The sequence below is a fragment of the Danio rerio genome, chromosome 14, assembly GCF_052040795.2.
Source record: "Danio rerio strain M-AB ecotype USA chromosome 14, GRCz13ab, whole genome shotgun sequence".
In the NCBI taxonomy this organism is placed as follows: domain Eukaryota; kingdom Metazoa; phylum Chordata; class Actinopteri; order Cypriniformes; family Danionidae; genus Danio; species Danio rerio.
The window spans coordinates 41,819,268-41,845,891 of record NC_141034.1 but is presented as its reverse complement, the minus strand read 5'-3'; the positions used below and the strand labels follow the sequence as shown (position 1 = coordinate 41,845,891).

General features: G+C 38.6%; 1 protein-coding gene across 2 annotated transcripts in view; it reads right to left on the bottom strand.

The window, feature by feature from the left end:
- Nucleotides 1-25,558, bottom strand: part of pcdh1b (protocadherin 1b) — a 305,780-nt gene extending 280,222 nt beyond the window's left edge. Inside the window, 3 exon segments of one of the 2 annotated variants that reach the window (NM_001443932.1) lie at nt 13,523-15,706; nt 17,277-18,111; nt 24,988-25,558. In NM_001443932.1, the coding sequence (NP_001430861.1) occupies nt 13,523-15,706; nt 17,277-18,098 (3,006 nt within the window). In that variant the 5' untranslated portion in view covers nt 18,099-18,111; nt 24,988-25,558. 2 annotated transcript variants of the gene reach the window in all.
- Between the last annotated feature and the right edge of the window lie 1,066 nt (nt 25,559-26,624).

The following is a 26,624-nucleotide window of genomic DNA, read 5'->3' as shown; positions in this document are numbered from 1 at the left end:
TTTTCAGTGAGCCACATGCGGCAACCTGATTTCGCCAAGTAGCACATGTTCCTGGATTAACATCTACGTTGATCCTGAAACGACATTCCAAAGAGCCAATCAGATTTAAGGAATAAGTTTACAGTTTATGTTGAGTTTAGGCTTAGAGTTTATGCAATTTACATGATCATTATCCTAATATTATTCTCCTTTGATTTTTGGAATAATCTGCAGTTATGGTTGGATTTACGTGTGGGGAATTCACCTTGTCGCATATGAGCAGGAGCAGTCATTTGAATCATTTTGGCTCAAGACTTCCAGTCTCATTCACTTCCATTCATTTTTAGACATTAAAAACAGCTTGTTCTGCTGCTTGATGTAGCAAACTGACATTTGCCTATTATATGATTCTGCTTTTGATGTATAATCATGCAAACACTTGTTTGTAGGGCAAGTAGTTCGACCGTTTTCTGCAGCTTATTATTCCTAGTCCTTTCTCCCATAGGGAGCTAAATCGGAAGTTATGAAACAATCACAAAAAACAAGCGCACTTCCGCATTGAAGAATAAGGGCAATAGGTACGGATTACATTTTCGAACAAAAATAATGTTTCAGGGTCAACATAGATGTTAATCCAAGATCGCATCATACTTGGCAAAACTATGAAGTGCGAGTCACATGATCTCTTCCAAAACACTACTGATAAAAACAGTGATTATAAAAAAATGTAGGCCATTAAGCGGAATTCGCTGTATAACAGTCTATAAAGTCTGAAAATTTTTTTTTAATTAATTAAAAAATATATAAAAAACGGTTCGATTTTTAACAAATTTTTACAATTACGTCAATAAACAGGCCATGCTTTTTATTATTAACATTTAATTGTACTATTAAATTGTATTTTTGAAAATGAATGAATGAATGAATGAATAAATGAATGAATGAAGGAAAAAATGGGGGCAATGGGGATACAAATAATAATAATAAACAGTACATCAAATGTTTCTCAGTACTGGGTTGGAGCTGGAAGGGCATCTGCAATTCGTCAATGAACTGGATATGCTTTTTATAATTAACATTTAATTGTACTATTAAATTGGAGTTCTGAAAAAAAATAAATAAATAAAATAATGAGAAAAAAATGGGGGTAAGGGGGATACAAATAATAATAACAAACAGAACAACAAATGTTTCTCAGTACTGGGTTGCAGCTGGAAGGGCATCCACTCCGTTAAACACATGTCGGAATAGTTGACGGTTCATTCCACTGTGGCGACCCCTGATAAATAAGAGACTAAGCTAAAGGAAAACAAATGAATGAGTAATGAATTATGAACAAAATTAATACTATTTCATAGGAATGTTAAAAAACAACACTGTCTTTGCTGTTTAAAATGTTTAATATTAGATTTTATACGATTATTATCAGCAATAATTGAGCACTTATAATATTAAAACAACATTACAAAAAAGTATTTCTAAAATTAATAATAATAATAATCACAATACACTTAAGACTGATGGCTGCTAATAATGTTTCCGCAGCTTTTAGGCTTTTTAAGATTTCCAAGAAATCTTTATGTTCATTGTGAGGCTTCAGACAAATCTTTCATCATTCTAAAGCATATTTCCACACAAACGTAATGTAAAATTACTAGGGTATTTATTGTTTTTTTTTTCGATTTCTTATAGTAAAATCACAAAAAAATAAATAAATCTACTTCAGTGGTCTCCATTCAGCCGCACCAGTCCTTCCACCCCAAAGGCCTACCGGAAACATTTCCCAATTAGCATGTCCTAACACACTAATGACTAATCAGAGGCCATTAAAATAATAGCACACATATGCCCCGAGAAAGCCATATGGCAGCACACAAGGCCTCAATCCCAACTCAAAGCAACAACTGACAGTCGGCTAGTAGTTCTTTACCATTGACCACTGAGATGAACTTTGCTAATACTTATCATTAGATCAGCTCAGATAATCTAGATAATAGAGCTAAATGAGAGCTAATGTGTTCGACCTTGATGTCGGGTTGTACTGTGAGCCCAGAGACAGGCTCTTTAATGAGAGAGGCTCTGACAGGGAACGTCAGAGATCCACATAGAGGAACCTTTGTGTTCCCGCACACCTTTATGCATGCGTGTCCCTTTATCTTTCCCTTGAGAGCTGGAAGAGATTGCACACGTGCCTTCACTGTGTCTCACACACACACACACACATACACGCACACACTAGCAAGAGTAATTCTCCTTCGCTGAGTGATTTGTACTCTCAGGAATTCACTGATTACAGGGAGGTAAAAACAGTCCTTTGTGTGCATCAAGATGGCCATCTACCCGTCTGACTCTGCTGTCCCAGATTTAAGCCTATGGTGGGTGATGCATCACTACAAAAGTGTTGGGTAAGTTATTTAAGAAGAGTAATTCATGACTAGCTACGTCATTGCAATTGTATTTAGATTACTTATAAAAATTACTCACAATTTAGTTACTCAATAAGTAATTTAATTACTTTGCTCAAAACTCAAATCCACAGAAATCTCGCAATAGAAATAAACTCTAAACCTTTAATTGAAATATTTTAAAGTAGATGAGTATTTAATAGTTAACAGGTTAAACAATCACTCTACTACTCTAATTTTATACCTTATATTGTCATTAACAACCGTATATTAAACATTTTATAGTCCTTTTATACCTTATATTGTCATTAAATACCTTATATCATACAATTTAGTAATTTCAAACCTTATATCATTGTGATTTTATACCTTATATTGTCATTAACTACCTTATATCATACAATTTATTGTCATTACATACCTTATATCATACATTCTATAACATATATTGTGAATAACTACCTTCTATCATACAATTTAGTCATTTCATACCTTATATCATGCATTTTATAGTCATTTTGTACATTATAAAGTCATTAACTACCTTAAAGCATACATTGTATAGTCATTTTATACACTATAGAGTCATTAACTACCTTATATCATTCAATTTAGTCATTTCATACCTTATATCATAGTGATTTTATACCTTATATTGTCATAACCAACCCTATATCATACAATTTATAGTCATTTCACACCTTAAATCATACGTTTTATCGTGATTGTACACCTTATATTGTCATTAACAACCTTCTATCATAAAATTTTGTCATTTCATACCGTATATCAGGGGTCACCAAACTTGTTCCAGGAGGGCCGGTGTCCTGCAGAATTTAGCTCCAACCCAAATCAAAACACCTGAACAAGCTAATCAAGGTCTTGCTGGGTAAACTTAAAACACCCAGACAGGTGTGTTGAGGCAAGTTGGAGCTAAACCCTGGAGGGACAACGGCTCTCCAGGACCAAAATTGGTGACCCCTGCCTTATATCATACAATTTATAGTCATTTTGTACATTATATAGTCATTAACTACCTTATATTATACAGTTTAGTCATTTTATGCCTTACATTGTCATTAACTACCTTATTTCATTTATTTTATAGTCATTTTATACCTTATCCTCTAACTACCTTATATTATTCATTTTATAGTTATTGTATACCTTATACCGTCATTAACTACTTTATATCAAACATTTTGTAGTCATTTTATACCTAATTGTCATTAATTTCTTTAAAATAATGAATTATTTTGCTAATTAAATCAAAATTATGAGTAAATTTTTTTCTTTTTCAAATTTCTCCCAAATAAACTTTAACTGAGCTAAAAAATGTTCACAGAATTTCCAATAATAGATTTTTTTTTCCTTCTGGAGAAAGTTTTATATACTTTATTTATACAGCTAGAATATAAGCAGTTTATTTTTAAGGTCAATATTATTAGCTCCCTTAAGCAATATTTTTAATTGTCTAGAGAATAAACATTTATACAATGATGTGCCTAATTACTCTAACTTGTCTAATTAACCTGATTTACCTAATAATACAGTGGGCAAGAAAGCTTAACACATTGCAATTTCAGAAAACACATGCAATTACAAAAAAAGAAAAAACACCAGAAAATTAAGAAAAGATGTTCGTCTGTGCTGCAAATCCTCACAACTCAAACCCATTTAAAAAAAAAAAAAAACTAGATTTATTTCACACAATACAAACTAATTCAGAAAATGTGCTGCATATTCATACAATGCAAACAACTGGATAAAACACACTGCATATTCTCACAACGCAAATATTTTTACGAAAATGCGCTGCTTTTTCTCACAACACTTTTAAATAGCTCTGAACACAACAGAAATGTTTCAAACAGACCCTAAAACGTGACATGCCTGGATATTTAGGTCATGGTTCACCTACAAATTCACTGAGCAATCATCAGTCATGGCACAACAGCGTCCATCACGTTTTTGGGTTGCTTGAAGCATGGTGTTCCAATGTTTTTGTATGGTGTGAAACTGAAGCACTTTCATAATTTGTTTGCGTTGTGAGGATTTGCAGCATGTGTGGTGTCAAACTGATGAAGATCTTTTCTTAATTTGCTGGCGATTTTTGTAATTGCATAAGTTTTCTTAAACTGCAGCACATTAAGCTCTCTCGGCCACTGTAAAATAAGCTAATTATTAGTATTGTGAAAAATATCTAGTAAAATTATGTACTGTCATCATGGCATCATGGATAAAATGAATCAGTTATTAAAACTATTATGTTAAGAAATGTGTTGAAAATAAATCTACAAATAATATATATATATATATATATATATATATATATATATATATATATATATATATATATATATATATATATATATATATATATATATATATATGAATTGATTTATACAGAAGTAAATACAATTAAATTACATCAAATTGTAAAGGAATTGCTTTACTTTTTTAGTAAAAAAGTAACAATTACAGTAACAAGTGACTTTTTGACTAAATACACCCAACACTGGTGTTGAGGGGCCAGAATCTTAAGTTAAGGGAAGAATGACACTTCTATGGTATTAACGCTTTCCAAATTTAAAAGTGGAGCACACAAAGCCTAGCAAAAAACATGTTATGAAAGGCTCTGCCAGCTAATTAGAATATTACAACAGAGTGTCATGGGCCAACGCAAACAAAAAGACAAGCTTAGTAATGTGTCTCATTAAGTTCACACCTCAAACGCTATTGAGCAGTGAAGTAACAGGGCTATCCAGAACTCAACAAAACCTCAAAAGGCAGAAATGTCTTCTTTCCTTCCATTCCTCTCTCAATACACCTCATGGCACTGCACTGACACAGATGCCGCTGTCACGTCCTTCCACTTCTTCCTTACTTTCCCTCTACAAAACCTGGAGGAAAGCTCAAAATACAGAAACACCACTGCCACATCCTGTCTTTCTTCCATTTAACCATCCTTTTTTTCCCTTGTGTACAACAAAGCTCAAAAGAAAGTGTTTGCAATGCCAGACATGATCAGTGACGCATGATAACTAAGAAAAAACAAAGTTTTGACAAAGGTCAAGGTTTGGATAATTAGTCAGAATTATGATATAATATAAAGCAACTGACTCATATAATTGACCGATGACATGGTGATATGGACCAACCTGATCTCAAGAGGAAACATAACTGTTTTATGGAAGTTTTGTCAGTTAAGTGGCTAATTTGTTAAGTTCAGCAGTAAGAAAGTGTACGATTTTAAAAAGGAAGTGCAGCACCAAACCACACCCCTAAACCCAACCACCATTGGATGATTAGCAATTCGTACTAAATTGTATGAAAGAGATCTTAGAAATTTATACTAATTAGCCACGGAACTGCTGACATATAATGTCGACGTCAACTGATTTGTCTTAAAAACACGACGCTGAAAATATCTCATAATTAAATAATATAATAAAAATATTAAATAATAATAATAATCAAAGCTGATATTAATAAAATGTCATACTAATAATTTAGCTCAAAATTGACTCTCCTCAATGACTTTTGAAACTTTTAATTATCAGAACTGTCCAAGCCCATTGCCAGCCTATTGAAAGGGGTGGTTCTTTTTTCCAGGTGGACCTTCTTGCAGTTATTTTTCCTATTTTCTATTTAATCAAAAGGTATAAATACTGAATTTTAGAGACATTTTAAGCACTGTTTTTTGCTGAATCAGTCAGTCAGAAGGTGATCATATAACCACACTTTGTGATTTACTAAAACAGGGGTGAACAAACTGAGTCCTGGAGGCCCAGTGTCCTGCATAGTTTAGCTCCAACTTCCTTCAACACAATCTGTCTGGAAGTTTCTAGTATACCTAGAAAGAGTTTGATTAACTGGTTCAGCTGTGTGTCTGATTGGGGTTGGAACTAAACTTTGCAGGACACTGACCTCCAGGACAGAGTTTGGACATTATTAAAAAAATAAAAAATAAATAAACTATCATATATATATATATATATATATATATATATATATATATATATATATATATATATATATATATATATATATATATATGTGATATAGATATATGAAGCTGACCATCTTATTATATATAAAAACTGACCACCTCATTCAAATTTCCTCAGAAAGTCAACTTAAATAATTAAAAAATTGTCCTAAATCCTTCTTCTATCTGTAAGTTTCAAAATTTTGTTGGCATAGCAGTCAAAAATGGGACAAATGAGCACATGTAAAAGCCAATTCCTGGACTTTGTGAGTGGGGGGTAGGTCATTCCAACCACCTGAACCACCCCTGGCTGCAGGCCTGCTGTCTATTCTTTATATCTTAATTTCAATGTGAATTTTGACATTTACCTTACTGTGTTGACGTCGCTCATTAACTGACTAATCTTATTTACTCACATAATTTATGGTCTCAGTTTCAACTTATATCACATTACATATCCATAAATGATCTTATAATTATGACTGACATTGAAATTACCTCACAATTATAACTATCATAAGTGTCTCTATGTCTCTATCTCTAACTATTATAACTATCATAACTTGTCATAATATCAAGTGTTTGACATAAACATAAAAATAAAATAATTAACATAAATTATCTCATAACTGTAATTTGAGCCTTTCTTGTATTATAATTAGTCACACGACTAAAAAATGAACATGCAAAACTGTATGCAAAGAACATGTGCAGTTTTATATTACTCAGATTGGTGTGATGTTCCCCTCCTGTATAATGCACACAAATATACTATCAGCCTGGAGCTTCTTGCAGGCGTTAGGCTTATTAAAAAAAAAACAACTAATGATGTTCTAGCTTAACTGTGTGTCAAAAAAGTCAACTCAAGGTGGCAGAAAGAAGAGAAAAAGGTGCCAGCACCAATTAACGGCTCTTTATTTTAATTAGCCTTGCATTGTCGACGACAACACCTGAATTATGCAAATGAAGCTGCTTGCTTAATATTCCTTCAGAGTTCCTTTGACACAATTTTGTTTTTCCCCTTTCTCCCTTCAGCTATATCCTCTCCTGATGAGTCATGATTATTACAGGCGAGTTTGTTCCACCTGATTAAGCGCTAAGCAATGGTAGGCACTTATTTGCTTATTTAAAGGAGAGAAAGGTGGACAGACCGCTGAGATAAAGATGCTAAGCAAGTCACGGACTGCTAAAGGGTGGCTTGCAGCTGCTGTACCGCAGCCTGGACCACAGAACTGCTTTGCATAATTGACTTCACACTTCACAAAATAGATTCCCGCTCTGTAACAGTTACAGTCACAAGACCGCATCACACAAGACTGAAAACAAGAAATGGACAGCCTTTTGTTTCATCTCCCAACTCATGTTTTTCTAAACCATGGAAACAAGGGATTGACATCTAATCGACAATTCTCGATGATGCTCAGGCTGAAGTTTTCACAGCCAGGAGACGAAACATGTTTGATTTTGAAGGTAAATGCTACAACCTCAATTTTGAAAATGTTCCAATCTTTTGTAAAATTATGCAGAATCAATGTATTTTGGTCTTTCTCTTTTACTTGTTGTAGTGCAGACAAGATTTCCAAAGTTTTCACTGACCATACCAATGTATTCTGCAAATATATACGATTGGTCATTTATATTTTGATAGCTGCAACACACTCCAAACAAGTTGGTATTCATGCTGCCACATCAACTTTCTTGTTTTAATTACAACATTAGTGTGCTCTGGAATTGAGGGTACGAATCGTTAAGGTTTTACAAGCTAGCTTATTAAATCTGACACGATAAAAGACTTTAGCTGCTCAATGGTCAGCAGTCGTTGATATGACCCCAATTTTCATGATTAGCCACAGATATTTAATTGGATACAGATCAGGGCTGCAGGCGGGCCAGTCTAGCACAGCACATTCACTCTGGCTGATGCAGCACATGCAGAATGAGAATTGATCGAATAACTGTAGACTTTCAATGAAAGACCTCATCTTGAAGACAATGTATAGTTTAAATGGTACAGTTGCACATATGTTTGTCACTCATGCTATTTCCAGTGTCCTGCTTTGCCCTAAACAGACTGAGATTCCTCTAGATTTCTTGAATCATTTCATTATGCAGTTAATGGAAAACCAATTTTTTTTATGATTAGCCACAGATATTTAATTGGATACAGGTCAGGACTGCAGGCAGGGCAGTCCGGCCAATCCACTCTGGCTGAAGCAGCACATGCAGAATGAGATTTGATAGAATAACTTTAGTCTGATGACAATATATGATTTAAATGGTACTGCTGTGCATATGCTAGTCACACAGGCTATTTACGGTTTCCAGTTTGCCCTAAACAAACTGAGATTTAGGGTCTACTCACACTATGCTATTCTAACCATGCCCAGGCCCGTTTCCTGGATCGTTTGAGAAGTGTGAGTGCTCTGAATCGGGCTCAGGCATGGTTCACTTGGCCGGCCCTGGCCCGGTTGGAAGAGGTGTGCCAAAGCACAGTTCACTTAGGCTTTGGCGCATTATGCTTATAGTGTGAGTGTAAAGCGCGCCTGAGCCCGAAATTGAAGATGAGACGTGACTTTTACGGGCTTGATTTATAGGGATTTATTAATCATTCTTGCTGTTCAATAAACGCAAACTGTCGAAGATTATTAAAGACGCAAACCCCTCAATGCACAACAGCTGCACCTTTAGCAAACCCTCTAATTCCTGCAGCACGAGGACTTTATGGTTGTTTATGAGCGTCAAAAGTGGCTGATCTGTTCAGCAACATATTTGACTTTGTGTCACTGCATCTCAAACCAAACGACTAAAGCATAAGACTAAAGAAATCCCCACTGTGCTGAGCGAGAGCGCTTCTCTACTGAACAGCGCAATATCGATCACGTAAGCACACCCAGGCCCGAATGTAATGTGAGTGTGGGCCGTCGGGGGAGACGGGAGGAGGGACAAGTGTGCTTTGGCCCGGTTCAAGGCAACTGTACATAGTGTGAGTACACCCTTAGACAAGTTAAGACAATTCAGGTGACAGAAAGCCTAAATATTAACTTGATTTTTTACAATTGGGTAAATTTTGAAATGGTCATTTTACACCCATGAAACCCTCACATATAAATAATCCACTTGCGTATTGTGGACTGTTTCAAAACTGTAACTTGGATGACCTTGTTGCAGTTATCAAAAACTGTATTTGATTACATTTGACCCTAGACCACAAAACCAATAGTAAGTGTACATGTTTTGGAAATTTTGGAGATTTATACGGCATCTGAAAAGTGAATAAAAAAGCTTTTAAATACTGAAAAAAGTTACAATACATATTACAGATTCACATAAATGTATTTACTAATGTCTTCATGGAACATTACCTTTACTTAATATTTTAATGAGCTTTGTCATGAAATAAAAATCCATCATTTAAACCAGGGGTGCCCAAACGTTGTCTTATAAAGAGCCAAAATCCAAACTTAATTGAAGGCTATGGGGTGAAGTTAAATATACCAAACCGTATTACATTAAATTTGTTTGCTTAATATTTGAAAATAAATATAAAAGGTTGCTTTAAAACAAATGAAATGATAATGCAGTATTTATTTTTTTACATTTTAACGATGAACTTATAATAGTAAAAACATAAATGGAGCTCAATACTGAATACACTAGTCGAGCTGCTCCTGCTTTTGCCTGGGTTTTCTCACCGGTCTTGTGCATTTGTCCTCTATCTGTCAAGTGTCAGTATTTAAAATTTTGAAAGTCAGATTTATATGAAACATTTTATTTTAGTTTGCTTGTAGCTCCTCAATTAAACAATGAAACAAAAGGGTTTATATTAAATTTAAAATGATCTCTGTCAAAAGCCTACGCCCCAATCTACCCATCATTCTCTCTCATTTGAGATGCGATGGCGGGCCAAACCAAAGGGTACCATGGGCCAAATTTGGCCAGCGGGCCCAGCTTTAGACACCTCTCATTCAGACACTATAATGTATTTTCCTCTAATTCTAAAAAACGGACGCATGCAACATAAGAATTACAAAGCATTTTGTGATCCAGGGTCACATATTTACAAATTCCTTGTACGTGAATGTGTAAAAACACTAGAAATATTTCCATTGTGTTTTGGTCAATTGAAAAACAAGATAATTAACAAATAGTTCTGAGTCCTGATTTGTAATGTATTAAAAAAAAAAAGCTCGACTTTTTGTTCTGAATTGAGGTTGTAGAATCTATATAGATAATTTGGCTGTACACAAAAAGAAAATGCTATGCAGACAAACAAAGGAACTGATTTAAGACTGCATTATCCCCTCCATCCTCTATAACAGGGGCCATTACAAACTTAAGGTACAGTAGAGTCTAACACACATGATCACATTCATAGTGGATATTTTTTTTAATGAAAATGTAAAGTAGACAGTACTATAATGATAGAAGAGAATGAATGAAAGGCTTGATTCTTCCAAATATGAACACCCTTATCTCTTTCTTGTGTCCTCGTTCTATTCATCTATGATCCCTCCCAGTCCCTCTTTCTCTCTGTCTCCCCCCACCTGCACTCAGAGCAGTCTGTGAGTCAGCATACAACACACACTCATACACACACTGGTCAGTCCGTTTCCATGGTGACGGTGCAAGCTGAGGGCAAAATCGACAGCTTTTAAGAAGCGCAGACGCTGCTAGAATTTAAATGGTCGGCAGCGGTAGGAAAGGCTGCATGAGTGTGTGTCTTTTTTTGGGCCCAGATTAGCTGCCGGCATACAAGGAGCCAATCGAATAGTACAAAAAAAAAAAAAAAAACGTAACAAGAGCTTTGACAACTATCCCTTGATCCTATTCCTCGAATCTAATGAATGGACCAGGAAAAAATAGGATTGGATTGATAGGACCTGTACAATACAACTCACTTTCCTCTAGGGTCACTGGGACATAGTAAACTAGCACTGCTTAAATCCTTTCAAAACATGATTTGGTTCCTGTGATGTGCGGCATGGATGAGAGAAGCAAAAACACATATGAAACACAAAGATGAATGCATTTGTAATGCTAAATGACTCAGTGTTTGGCTCCGTCCCAAAGGAGCAAAGGTGTGAATGTGGTATATTAATTGAATTAACACATTTATCTCATAGGACTGACATTTTGGCATTTTGTGAATGCTATAAAAGTAAGCGTCCTGAAAAGAAAAGAGAAGAAAATCTATCTATTTGTCGAGCTATCGACTCCACCTTGACCTGTGCTCAATGGAACTGACAAAAGTTATTATTATCATTTGTAAAAGTAGACATTTTCATGGTGGCCGTCGATAAATGTGGATAAAATGTGGTATTTCAGAAGGGCAATGTCATAAATAAATATGGGAATATGGAAATTAAATACTGTACCTTAAGAATTCATGTCCCCTGATGAGTTATTTCAATGGTTCTGCTTAACATTAAGATCACAATGTGACTCCTTCACAAAAGTTTTATTGAAAGCCAACTTGCTTTGCTTGTAAAAAATACAAAATACAATCCAAACATAAACAAAAGAACACAGAACACATGACAGAAATTAAACAGAAGTGGGGATGTCTGCAGCTTTAAACAGTTCCACAGATGACGCGTGCTCCACAGAGAACGCAAATAGTCATGTTATATTCAACTTGTATGCATTTGCTGCATTAATATATAAACTAGCCGCTACTGCAGGACATCCTTCAAACATTGCATCTTTCCATATTAACATCACAAGTGAATATTGCTTTAAATATGAACAAACGTCTTCCTTGCAACCAGGCCTCAACTGTACAAAAACGCCACTTTCAAAGCGGCTGGTTAGTCCTAAACTGTACAAATTTTGGTATCAAAAATGTTAAGAACGTATTAAGTAAAACTTTTTTTTCTATATAAAGCTATTTAAGATGTTCATCGCCGAGAACAAAAACAGCATTTGGGATGAACACACACAACAGCACAAATAACTGATTATTAACATTCACAATATACAACTTGCATAACAAAACAAAAACTCTCCAGTGATTGTCTTTAAAGGTCTGCTAATAAAGTCAGAGATAAACTGTACTAATTTTTGGTTTTCTTGTTCAGTACTGGAGCACAAAAAAAAAAAAAAAAAAGTATTATCAAGTTTTAATGTCAAGTAGCTGTCTGACATTATTCACAGCCTGGCAGAAAATCCTGCGTTTAATAATTCAAAACTGTTCGATGGCACACTTAGACATCGGTAGCTGATTATGAATTTAAATGAAGTCATTTCACTTATGAACATAACAAAAAAAAGAAGGCTCTCCTTGCATGTGTAATCAATAAAGATAAAAAAACGAACAGGGAAATTACCTGCCATTAATCTGAATAAATAATTCCCTTGATCTTGGACTAAACAAGTTGCAAATAATTAAAGACATTTTGAAAGGCCTGTCAAAATATGCCATGGGAATTTTTCGAATGCGTTCACCTTACTCGACTGGCCTCGCTGTGTGTTTTATTCTATTCAGCATTTATTCTGTTCTTTTTTTGTTTTTGTATGCAAAAAAATTTTAAGCTTTCTAGGAAAAATTCACACATTAATAGCCTGAAGCTTGCCTAACAGAAGATAACAAAACAATGGCAGGATGATTTGTCTTTTAGAGCAAAACTCAAAGTATAAGGCACATCTCTCTGGTCGTAAGGTTATTATCACACACACATTGACTTTAAAATACTCCTAAAGCAGTTCTGTTCATCTTTTAAGTGGCAGGAAAAAACACTGTTAAACTGAAAACGGCAATTAGAAATAATAAAATAAAATAAAATAAAATAGGACAGTGTGATGTTGTCTCCTTCATTTAAATCAGTGATGTGTTATGTTTCCTTCAGAGCATACTACAGAACTGAAAGCAAAACAAAAGGTTGACAAATAAAACAATCAAGTGACGTGCATGCTTTGTGATCAGTGCAGCTTTGGTTTGACATTCATTCAGTTCCAGCCCCTAATACATGTCATCAGTCCACACCACGTTGCTGTGATACCCGTTGCTTTGATACCCTGTGCTGTGGTACCTAGGGCTGTAGTAGCCTGAGCTCTGGTACCCTGAGCTTTGGTACCCTGAGCTGGGGTACCCTGAGCTGTGGTACCCTGGGCTGTGGTACCCTGCCATGCTTTCGAAGTCGTCTCCTACCTGTTTGGTGCTATATTTCGAAGAGTTGGCCTTGTAGCTGTAATCCGAATACTGGTCTGAGCCCGTTGAGTTGTTGTCCCCGGTTCCTACAAAGGTGTTGGTGGCTGGCAGGTCCTGCACTGCCTGGTGTTTCTTTGAGGCAGATGGTGATTGAGGTTGGAGCTGAATGGATGGCAGAGGAGAATTAGACCGATAGTGTCGCCCTAGGTCTGGGCTCCCGGGAGGGTAGTTGAGTGGCAGGTGAATCCTAGGGCTATCGTTGACATTTTCATTCATGAGATTGAACTTTAGGCCTTTCTGGAGAGTTCCCCCCTCATCCTCCTCAGAAGGGTTGGCAGGCTTTGGCGCTTTACTTTTCTTTGCCTTTTTGTTCTTGTTGCTCTTAGGTCCTGGTTTGGGGGCATATAGGTCTTTGGTCTCTTTTTTGCCTGCCTGGTAGCCACTTTTGTTCTCCTTCAGTACAAGATGCCTGATGATCATGGCCACGACAATGATGAGAATGACCACAGAAAAGCCACCCAAGACTGCAAAGAGAATGTTACTATGGGGGTCTCGAGAATAATCTGGATCACCTGCAATGTCCATTTCAAGTGGCGTATAAAGACTGTGACCAACAAGTCCTTCAACGTGAGAAACATTGCCAATGGTCTCATTGACATAGATGTGTACCAGTGCAGTCGTTTGGCGTGGTGGCGTGCCTTTGTCCTTAACTTTTACAACCAGTCGGTGGAGACCAATGTGTTTGGGTGTGAACTCTTTAGCCAACGTAATCTCACCTTCCGAGGAGATGCGGAACAAGTCATGAGGGTTACCCCCCACAATATTGAAGTCCAGCTCAGAATTTAAACCAATGTCAATGTCTTCTGCCTCAACGCTTTCTACGTGGGTTTCTGGGCTGGTGCGGGGATCCAAGAACTTGTATGAGGAGTTTGCGGGTTTGGTTACATAGGGAGCATTGTCGTTCTCATCAAGTACATTAATAGTAATGCCAACGTAGGAGGAGCGTGGTGGGTCACCTCCATCAACAGCTTTCAATCGGAAACTGTAGGTGCTCTCCTTTTCCCTGTCAAAGGAAATAGTCGAGAGGATGGTGTACGTTCCATTTTGAATCATAAACTTTCCATTGTCTGGTTCTACAGAAAGTTGAACACGAGCATTTTCACCTTCATCGTGATCATTGACTGTTACCATTCCAACAGGACTAAGTGGTGGCATGTTCTCTTGGACTGAAAAACTATAACCATTCAGCATAAATTTAGGGTCATTGTCATTCCTGTCAAGCACCTTAACAACAACAGTGGCAGTTCCTCTTAGGCTTGGTACACCTTTATCAGCTGCTGCGACCAGAAATTGATAGTGATCTAATTGTTCACGGTCCAACTGGCTCATGACACGCACTTCTCCTGTATTAGGGTTAATTTCAAAGAGCCCCTCAGGAACTGATCCACCTGTGATGCTGTATGTCAACTCTGCATTAGTCCCACTGTCGGCGTCTGTGGCTACCACATCCAGAACCTTGTCACCTGGCTGGTTCTCCTCAAAAAATTCTACTTCATACAAAGTAGGCGAGAACACTGGGGCATTGTCATTCATGTCTGTCACTTGCACCTTCAGAGAATTAGTGCTGGATAGTGCAGGGTTGCCAGAGTCCACTGCTACAATTTCAATCCTATACTCTTTGATCCGTTCATAGTCCAGTAGCGTGGTCGTCTGGAGGAAGTACTTCCTTTTGCGGTCATTGCCTGTTTCACTTGCTGAGCGTAGCTGGAACGGGACATCCCCAGCAACCACACAGGTAACAACTGCATTTTCGCCCTCATCACGATCTGATACCTCCACCAAAGCCACAGCTGTGCCAACAGGCATGTCCTCTGATATGTTAGCGACACCATCTTCATGCGTTACAAGGCCAATGCCTCGGATTCTAATGGAGGGTGCGTTGTCATTCTGATCTTTCACTGTGATAGTCACAAGGGCTTTGGAGCTCTTTGACTGAGGACCGTTGTCTTTAGCTTGGACATAGAACTTGAGAATGCTGATTTCTTCACGATCTACTGAGCCTTTGACGAAAATGATGCCTGTGTTGCGGTCAATGCTTAGAAGTCTCATCACTGGTGATGATGGCTGATGGAGGCTGTAGGTAACCTCACCATTGGGTCCCATGTCAGAGTCATTGGCCTTCACCTAAAACAACAAAATTCAAAATTAAACTAGGCAAAGCACAAACACATCATGACAAAAAAGGTTCCATAAAGTTAATTAACAAACTATATAAGTCACAGGTTTACACATCAATGGCCACACATGGTTTAAATTATTATTATGTAGCACTAGAAATTGACTATTATTAATGCAAGCAATAATATATATGCATGTGAAAAAATATATGCTTTATAAACTGAAAAAAGACCTAAATGCACTAGTTTGTACTAACTCTTATACTTGCTGAATATTGCAAGAATTTAAAACAGTACATTTCATTTGATTGCAAAAAATGGCATTCACCTTAACAGCATAACATATAATGTATTATTATTCAATATATGATACAACGAACATTGACTCTGAAGAGTTAAATATGATTAGGTTGTCTAGTATGCAAGTCAAGTTGTGCAAAATTATCGGTAGTTTGCTAGATTAAGTCAAATTGAGACATCACTTAAGTTACTCAGTCTTGGCACAGATTTCTAGAATTCTGGTCTATCGTGAGCCAGGGAACAATTTTAAACAGCTCTAAATCGAAGTGCAGCTTGATTAAAGCTTTCAAACAATCAAGATTCCCTTGTTCCTGCAACATCCTCTCCTCTTTTCGTCCTTGGCTGTGTATGAAACACGCATGGTGTTTCAGCCCATGAATTACAGAGAGAAGCCTTAATCTGAGGCAGTCATAAGATTATTCATGGTGCTTAAGTTATTATTGCTCTATATGAGTCACTCCATTTCATCCGCCATGCAAACTGGGAATTCATTTCATTTAATGTATTTGAAGAGCATTTCTCTGAACAAGCTGAAACACTCCATCAACACTTACAACCCTCTGAAATCATAAAATTAAGCTGTTTTAATACCACTACTGCTTATTTACTTCGGCTTCAAAGGATGCTTATGAGGACTGAGAGGGAAATAAAGTCTTCTGACATGCTCTTTGAATACAACTTGGTTGCATGGATTAATTGTTGACTGAAAGATTAACAGTCATTAAAACATTTCTTCTTTTTTTTTTTTTGCCTGGACACTCGTGTCAGATTGATCTTGGAAAGCTTCCAGCCTTCGCAGCCATCCTAATCATAGCAGCGATTTCGTTTCCACAACAATTCAACATGTAATTCTCACCGCCAGTCAATACCTCTCTCCTGTTTGTAAAGCTTGTGTTTAAAGGGACCATGAGGGATCAATCGATTGCCCGTGAAAATATGATTTGGCTTTCCCATTTCTTCCGCTTCAACCCTGTTGTGTGGGAACCGAGGCTAAAGCCCATTGGGATAACAGAGACTTCCATTTACAACAGCTTGTCAAGCTTTGTACATGGGGCTTGAGTGCACTTCTATTGCCAGGCTGTCAAATCAGCTCCACTATTACTTAACGTCCAATCTGAAGGTTTAGCATAATGCATACTTGCTTACAGATGTTTTAAGCTTATAGGAGAGGAAAATGTACGTTTATTCCTCTATATTAAAGCAAATATTTATATTCACAGTCATTAAGATAATTTAAATGTGTAATGGAAATCAAATATACTGAAAAAAGCACTTACTTGAAGGACAGAATGACCCACTGGGCTGTTTTCTGGCAGCTCACCCTCGTAGTGTGACCTCTCAAACTTGGGGACATTGTCATTAGCATCTGTTATGGTGATCCTGAGGAGGGCGCTACTCTGGCGGGGTGGAGAGCCGCCGTCAACCACTTTTATATTGAGGTCGTATGAATCTCGCAGTTCTCTATCCAGGTTACCCAATACAATGAGTTGCGGTAATTTCTCGTCAGAGTCTTGTGCCACCTGCAGGCTAAAAAGGTTGGCAGCTTCAGGGCCGGTGGTTAGCGCATAATCAGCAATGCCATTGCTTCCAGAATCCCTGTCCGTGGCTACAGGAATTGCAAAAAGTGCACCCACGTGAGTGTTTTCTGGGATCGACAATGTCAAGACGGGTGAGGAGAATTGTGGAGTGTTGTCGTTCTCATCCAAGATCTCAATGCGGCCTTCAATAAGCCGAGGTCCTGTGCCTTTCATCAGGTCTGTAATAGACACCTCAAATTCTAGGAAACAAGGATCGCCCTCGAAAAGGTTGCGACAGTCTTTAAGAGACTCCCGATCGATAGAGTTCTCCGTGGTGTAGATATCCCCGGTTTTGCCATCCACGCGGAGGTAAGGAGCACCAACCTCCAGCTTGTAAAGGTGACCTGTGTCTGGCAGGCCCTGGTCAGATGCCAAGCTGCCAATCAGGGTGTTGGGCGGCTGCTCCTCGGTCACCTGGTAGAGAATGGTGTTGACTACATTTGCAGAGCAGCAGAGGAGAAGCAAAATCCACACTAGCATGGCACTCCACCGTGACCACATCGCATTGGCACTCTGGCACATCGTCAGTCTGTTGCTGCAAAAGATCAAGCAAACAAACAAATGCGATTAGAGAAACATTCATTCCTCAGACACAATCCTTCAAAGTCTCTGACAGTGCCAAGAAGCCGTAAACGATGGCAGCCACAGAGTTTTATGGTACTGATTCCCTGGGATTTATGATTGATCGCCCCTTCATGTGTTGTAAACCTCTCCTTTTTAGAGGCAGTAAATGTGTCACAAACAGTTACTTGTGTTTGACCTTCATTCTGCAAACTTCATGTCATGTCTAATTCATAAAGACAACATATGTCAGTGTTCCTAAGAGATGCATTGGCTGGCTGACCCTAAGAGAGGAGGAAGCTAGCAGACAACTGATGCCCATTGAAATGATATTTGTTTTTGCTCTACTTGATCTACCGTTTCCAAGCTATTGATAAACTGTCTTGATGTTCATTTTCAGAATCGTGCCTGGGGTCAGCAAAAGGGTAAAATCCATCAAAATCAGCCTAAATGTTTGTTTTTCTTTTCCCCATAACTGTTTGCAGTTTTTTTTTTTTTTTATTTAAAAGAAACTATATTTAAAATCCCAGTGAATTTTTTTAAAAGTGTATTAAAATTAAAATGTATTTATTTATCCCATTCTAATGTTTCTCATAACAAGTCAGACAAAATGGGACCACAGAAAAAAAGAGTGAAATATAAACCAAAAGCATGGTTTCTTAAAAGCAGTTTCACGTGTGAATCTTCCCTTTCCTGTTTGACTCTTTAGGTTATTGAACACATGGTGGAAGAGTATGGTTTTCTAATCTTCCAATGGCCACTTCAGCTGATAGCTATTCGCAGCAAATGGCTCCCAATTTGTGGAAACATCACACTGCCACAGGGAGTGTAATAGACAGGGCTATAGAGGGTGTCTTGACAACAGCCCCCTCCTGCCACTTCACCAAATATTAACAGCCTCAGCATGAGGTACTGTGAAAGAACATTAAAAAAAACCCCAATCAAATAAATAAATAAATCTGATTTCGTTTAATCCCTCACGTTTAAGGTCATGTTACTTTGATGTTTCCCGCTGTGGTAATTGCAGACCCCTCTAACATATGTGGAATGTTATCCCACCATGCTCCCCATGGCTAATGAGGCACGGCTCTAGATTACTGTCCAGAGGAGACAGACACCTCGACTCGACCCAGCGGTGAACCAATGGGGGGTGTGTGAGTGTTGCCACTAGTTACATTCTGCCTGTGAATCCCAAACATTAAAGATCAAGAAATTTAAATATAACCTTACATATTATTAGGGGAAAAATACTGATAAAATAAATAGACAGACAACTGACAGTAAGCAAAATGAAGTAGCCATTTGGTGACTAATAGGAAGTGGGATCTTCTACACTCTCATCAGTATTGATTGGTGGTAGTAGTTTAGTGCATGTACCATTCAATATTCTTCCATTAGCAAACGCATGACATAGTGCGCCTCTCACAAACACATTACAAAATAAATAAATATATAAATGTGGTTAGAGGGAAAAAAGGCTAACTTTATTGTTACAAATGTGTAATCTCACACACTCACCTATACATGGAAAAACTGTTTTAATTTAGACAAATTAGACACCAGCGAATATGAATCCAGTCACACAACTGCAGCCACAAGGCACTGATGCTGTAGGGAGAACAATGCACTAATGAGGCTGAAATGAAGGGTGGGATGTGTGACCCTGATCACACGTGTGATGAGAACTTGACTCGTTTCTTACTAATTTCGCAGTCTAATTCTGAATCTGTCGAGACAGATGACTATGGCACACTTTTCATGCGGCTAATTAAACAGTGCAGAATGCAAAAGGGGTTGGAGAGGTGAAAAATGCCTCAACTCTAAAGCAGCGCACCCCTCATTGTGATCTCGAACAACCATCTCATAGAAAAGGCATTTCACAGAGATGCGTCGGCTCTCAGATGAAGGTGTGTGTTGAATTTTGGACCATGTGTTGATAAAAAAGGTCAAAGTGAAAAAGCTGAATGGAAACCTCAAATGAATGGGGTGAAGGATTAACCGGGTTAGCTAACAAGCGATTTGTTTAGACAAAAAAACTAAACAAAAAAAAAAAGATCAACATATGAACCAATCCGAAACATCCCATCTTGCATTAGAAAAGTCAACAAGTCTCAAGAACATTCTTGCAACATGAAAAGCGTGTGAATCTGTTTGTTGCGATGAAGGGTTTAAGAAGCTCTCACGACATTCACTCTCTCAAGGGCCCAGCGTAAAGAGTCTGTGTTAAAGGGTCACTGTACACTGGGAACCCAAATGTGGGCTGTGGACATCCTTTCCCACACTCTTCTGTGTATGTGCGTGTGCGCCCATACGTATGCACCGTATGTCAGTGGGTGTGTAAAACTTACACACAAGAACTAAAAACAACCACAGCAAAGGAATGTCAGTATGTGTTTGCGAGCAGATACTCGGGCAAATGGAAAATCTCAGGCAAAAAAAAAAACATGAAGGTCACAAGAGCAAGAAACACAACCAAATGTGTTTGAGTATATGAAAAATAAGGGGGGCAAAAGCTTGAGCTTGTGGTGAAGAACTCTCCTTTGAAATGGAAATGTGTAAGTGCATATGAGTGGCGTGCCTTAACGACAGCAACATTTACAAGACACAGGAGGCCTTAACAGAGTCAAATCAAGCACTGCTACCAAGCAGACAGATTTCCTTTCAGTTGTAGAGAGTTAGCACTTAGCCTTCACACAGGTACACAATAAGCCCAGCCATTACAATGACAATGGGCCGTCGGTGGGGCTTTTCTTCACCTCCGAGCTTTGATCGTCATCATTACATGGTCAGAAAGGCGGTTTATGACAGGCCCTAAATCAACACACACCGTCCACCTCTCTAATAATGTCTTCAAATACAGCATGGTCGAGCCACAGCTAAGATCTCCTCACAGGGAGACAGGCGTCGCCAGAGTGCTGTATTTATGACTACTGTCATAATCCTGAGAGAATTTATGCTCAGCTCTCGGGCTGTGTAGCCTAATTCATCTCGTACTGCTGTGTATAAGCTGGATGTCATTAATACAATCAATAGCTGTGAGCGAAGGGGAAGGTTTGAATCGCCTTTCCCCCTGTGGAATCTCCCCATCGGTTCTAGCGAATTATTCACAGTACATTTGGCCAGAACTTTCGCGCCAGCCTTTGGGGGAATATGGTTCCCCTCTCATTTCCTGTCCGCAAAAAACACATTATGTTCATTTCACACCTGATCTCTTGTAACAACACCTCCTACATTTCCCTGTCTTTCTCTTTCATGAGCCACCATCTTTTTGTACCCCCCCATGCCCTCTCAGAGATGCGCTCATATATATATATACTGTCGAGAAGGCCATTGTGTTGTTGCGCAGGGGGAGGTTAACAGATTTAACGGGCTAATTACTATTCTAAAGCCTCCCCCGCTGACATGCTTTAAAATTGCTGTATGATTTTCTCTCTCCCTCACTTTTACCGTCTCGCTCTCCTTCTTTCTCCTTTAGAGACTTGTAACGAGGAATTCATCATTGTACCAATGCTCACCATTTCTCTGCCAGCAAAAAAAACCCATGGGAATATGAGGATGGCATAACTCTGCCAAGACACCCCCCCAGGTGGCATCCAGCTCAGCGTGAAACTGCAAGGTGATTCTAGGGAAAATAAAGCCATTAAAGCATTTACGTAACCGTCATGGCAGGAGTCAGATTCCTGGACGAGGCACAGTGGTTCCACTGCGTCATGGTAACACATCGAGTCAATGATTGTTCTAACCCCTCCCCATCACGGTTTCAATGTGATAATTAAAGAATTAAATTAAAGCACTGACATTTATGAGGGTTCAGGAGTCAGCTCTTGTCTGAAGCTAGGAGAATGATTGACTCAGAAGCAACTGTGAGAACAGCATCTGTCCAAGGTTAATGGTTAACTCATCCGGCTCAACTGACATTTTAGTACGCACCTGAAGTTTCTTTGAAAAAAATACATCAGAAGAATTATTTGCTTGGTACTACACAAGATGAGTCCATAGTCTCACTGAGTAATGTTGCCAATTAATCAGCAAGGAAATAAAAAGAGTGTGTACTGACCTCGTGAAAATAAAACATTCTTATTCACTCAGAGTCAACTATCTGAGACCAGATAAATGAGCTAAAATAAAATACAATCACAGGCGACGAACGCTAACCAGCCTCATCTGAAATATTCAAGACTGACCAGCACTCACAGCTACTGACTTGAGCTCACATGAGCTTTTGTCCTCGGCTGCAGCCATCCAAGCTCTATGGGCCACCAGCTCCACGACGCTCAGTGACCCGTTCAGGATGGGTGGTCCAAGTCCCCCACCCCTCCCCAGCCAAATGCGAGGCACAGAGGATTACTTTAATTATTTCATTCAGCCATTGTGGGGCCAGATTAGTCTGCGCCCGCTTTCAGACGAGATGAACTGCTGCCCCGCTGCTGTCTACCAGGCTGTTACACAGAGAGAGCTGGCCAGTCACAAGGCTGGCACACAAACTCTCACACGCCATTACACACGGCTAAACACACACACATACACACTGATAGAAAAAAAGAGAGGACTGCTGTTAATATCATGGGTTAAAAAGACAACATTGAAATGGATCAAGGGAAATAGCCACTGTTAAAGTGGCAGGATAATGAAAGGCAGTAAATCTCAATACTAGGTGATTATTTTTACTGGGTACGCTTGTTATATGTTTTGACAAAGACACATACATGAAGAATATAATAAGATAATTCAATTTTCTATTGAACAACATGAAACAATCGCTAAATTTTAGGTCTCACCATCGCAAGGGGCACATTATTGGCTTCTTAACTACAACAGTGTGAAGCTGTCAATTTTACATATCATTTCTAATAAGACCAATTATAGCATTTACAACAGGGCACTTGGAAGTGACATATATAGTTAAAAGTTAATTTAAGCACAAAGAAAACACAAGTGTGTGGAAACTTTGTGCTCATGTAAAGAGTCTAGTTTTCTATTATTTCAATGGGCTCTTAAACTCAATGTGTCTGTGTTTACGCCCCTTAGATTTACAAAGCGTGAAAGCCCGAAACGTGATAATTATTCACTGTCTCAACGTAGAATATTTACAGAAGGCTAAGTTGAAGTTGACTGAGCACACACGTCAAAAAATAAACTAAGTTTAGCAAAACAGAAATGTAGTCAGGTAGCATATGGTATAATAGAACGATACTATAGCCAAACAAAACAATACTATTTCGGTTTTGTCAGCGTACCGTCCGAAGCCTCAGCGGTGTGCTGTTGCTATGGTTTCCTCTTCAGACAAGCGCGATTTCCGTTCGTGAACGACTGTTTACCAAGTTAAAACACGAGCCCTGACCAACTTGCAACTTTTGTGCTAAGTAAAATTAGTTCATAAGTACAAGGAAAACACGTGGGAAGACCACCAGATTTTGTTTTCGACTTCGTTTAAGACTACAAGGCTTTATTATGGACCCAGCGTCCTATCCCTCCTATCCCATAATTTAAATCGAATCCACCTATAACCGCCCGCGTGAAGTGAGGAATATAGTTTCAGTGCATTGAAGAAACGGAGCAGTGAAAAAAACAAACAGAAATAACCTGTTTATAAGATCCGCAGATCAATAATCTACTGGAACAGCACTAGAATCTCACCCAAGTGCCGGAGAGCGCTTGTGCTGATGCCTGCAGAACACGATCTCGGGCAGAGAGGAAGGGAAATGACTTTTACCTGCGGATGAATGCGGTCCGAGTTTGACCAGATCATTTGCAAGCCATTCGGTACAAGTTTACATCCGCCTGAAAGCCTCGCCACAGAAAGAATCGAGATGTCCGATCGCAGATGGGCGGAATGAAGCCCCAAGGCTGCCAGTGTTTTCACACCTGTCTCTTTCAGACGGACCAGACAAACAGGTTTGAAAAGCAACCCGATGACGGGAGCGGCCAGAAAGACCGGATTCCGCTGTTATGACAGGCAATGCTTTTGATTGAGTGAGTTCCGAGCAAGGAAATTAGTGCGTTTTGCGAAATGTGACTTGTCGGCATTCTGCGGGTAAAATTAACCGCCGCATTGTGAAAATAGCGCACTGAGATGGAGAAGATATGCGCAAAAACGAAAGCAACAGGTGTTGTTGGGGCAAGCAGCAACCAAATAAGGTATCAGGTTAAGGTTGCACTCATAAAATCTTTAAAAAGCCAATAAACACTATTTATTCGTTCTAACTAATAAGCACTGCTTATACGCGCTTACAATTTTATTCAAATAAGCGCAGTTTTTGTGTGAGGGTTTCAGGTCAGTGGTTTATTCATCGTTAATGTACAGACGTTCTCGAGGGCACGAGAAAGAGTTTTGAAAATCACATATAGAGAGAGAGGAATCGATTAAAATCCGCGAAGCTCCACTGACCAGCACTTGAGCTTGATGAAGATGCTTCATGTGGATCTATGGGTCAAGGGTTTATTTTCTATAGGCTATGTGGAAAAATAAGAGCAAGCGTATATTGACCACTCGAGCGCTCGGTTTCTTTTAGAAAAATCAATAGCAGTAGTGTAGGGAAAACATGTCACATGCGAGCTAATCAGCTCTGAGGACAATCGGGGGCGATGTTAACTTGAGATATCGATAAATTCGGGCTACTCAGAGTGAGGCGTGCAGCGCTTAGTTATTTGCTCCGTGAAGAGGAACAAACGAACAATCAAATAAGCACGCCACATCGTTACAGTACATCGAGTGGTGATATATTTCCACCAGTTTTGATTTACACAGATGCACTGTAACACATTTCTACAATGAAAAGTCAATCTTAATGGTTCCTCATTGCATGTTCTGGACATGCAAATTTGTAAATATAAAACAATCTCATTATACCTTAGCGGATAGTTGCTCCTCTTAGTCTTGACTGATAGAGTCGGTCTGAAAGCCGCTTTCCTTTTCCACACTACAAATAAAGCGCTTGGGTATCCAAAATTCAGCACCACCGCAATCCTGTCGATACAAAAAAGCACCCTTTTCCGCTGTGAGCTCTCTTGTTTCTCATGAAAAATCCTCTTTTTAATACGAAGGGTACGCTAATATAGTCGCAAAAAGTGTCACGTCAGAAAATAAGAGCGCGCAACTTGGGTTACGCACATCAGAGAGATGTGTCCTCTCCTTGCGCACGGAAGGAAACCCCGAACCAGCGCTACTCCGGACCGGACTCACAGCATCCCGAAACCTCCAATTCCACACGACAACATCCTCCAAAACTTCAGCCTTCAGTCCACAACTGTCTGTGCGTAAAAGTGAAAACAGAAAAATCTTCCAAGGCTATGTCCGATAGTGTCCAGTGCGCGTGCTCTCATCGTCAGTTCAGCATTGAGAGTTACCGAGGACGCCGGGGCTCGCGCTCTTGCCGCAGCTCACCGCGCGCGTCTATACTGTGGAAAGCCTATGTGAGAGTGAAGTGATTTCCGACCGATTGCGCTCTCGCTCTCCCCCTCTCTCGCTCGCTCAGTCCCTCACACAAGAACATCATTTTGAATCGTCGAGGGCGGAGCTTTGAGACGTGCTCGTGTGGACTCCATACAACAAAACCTCTTTCGTATTTACCCAAACATTAACAAGTGCTAGTGTTGCCATATCCGCCTATTATAAGCGACAAGGGATGATTTGTCATAAAAAAAGGCGTATAAAAATGTGCTTTCGTAGCTAATGCATTGGAGGCTCCAGAACAGAGTAGCTTTTAGTTTAAAGTGAGACCACTTGTCAAAATTCTACATTTACACATGGAATTACGCACACTGCCTCTATAAGCAAATGAGTATGATGTGCAAAAAACAGGTGAGCAACACCTAAATGACGGCTGTTTTTAGGTCATAATAAAGAAAGCAATTCTGAATGCTTAATTTGTACTTGTTTAGCAACACACAAAAACAATTAATGTCATGTAGACAATGTTAGCAGTACGCAGAGGATAACGTGCTTTGAGCTTGCCAATGTTTGACCAATATCAGAGATATTGAAAAATGAATTGGACTGGATTGCATCCACAGTGTAAATTGTTAAAAGTCATAAACTCAGCATATAGACCTATTACTAAATAACGTGTTAATGTAATGCGATAACCAGAAGGAATTGGGTTTTAGAAAAACAATGTTAAAAGCACAATGATCTCTTATAAAGTTCTGATTCTGTCAAAATAAACAGTTGGTATAGTTTTACAGCTATCAGAACATAAAAAAACCTAGCAGCTCTTAGAATGTTCTTTTTTTTGGTGTTATCTAGCATTTTTACGTAAATTGCACGAGCTTATTTAACAATTTTACTCCAAAAAAAAAAAAAATCAGAAATAAGCAAACTGCTTAGATACACCAAAATCACACCAGGTGTAAACAGGAACGCCCTCTTCAGACCAAAATGCATTTTAATACCAGGTGAATAATAAACAGGGCCTCGGAAAGTAGTTCTGTGTGCTATGTATTAAATAGTACGTGTTTGGCAACAGCCATTGTAAATTATGTTTATGG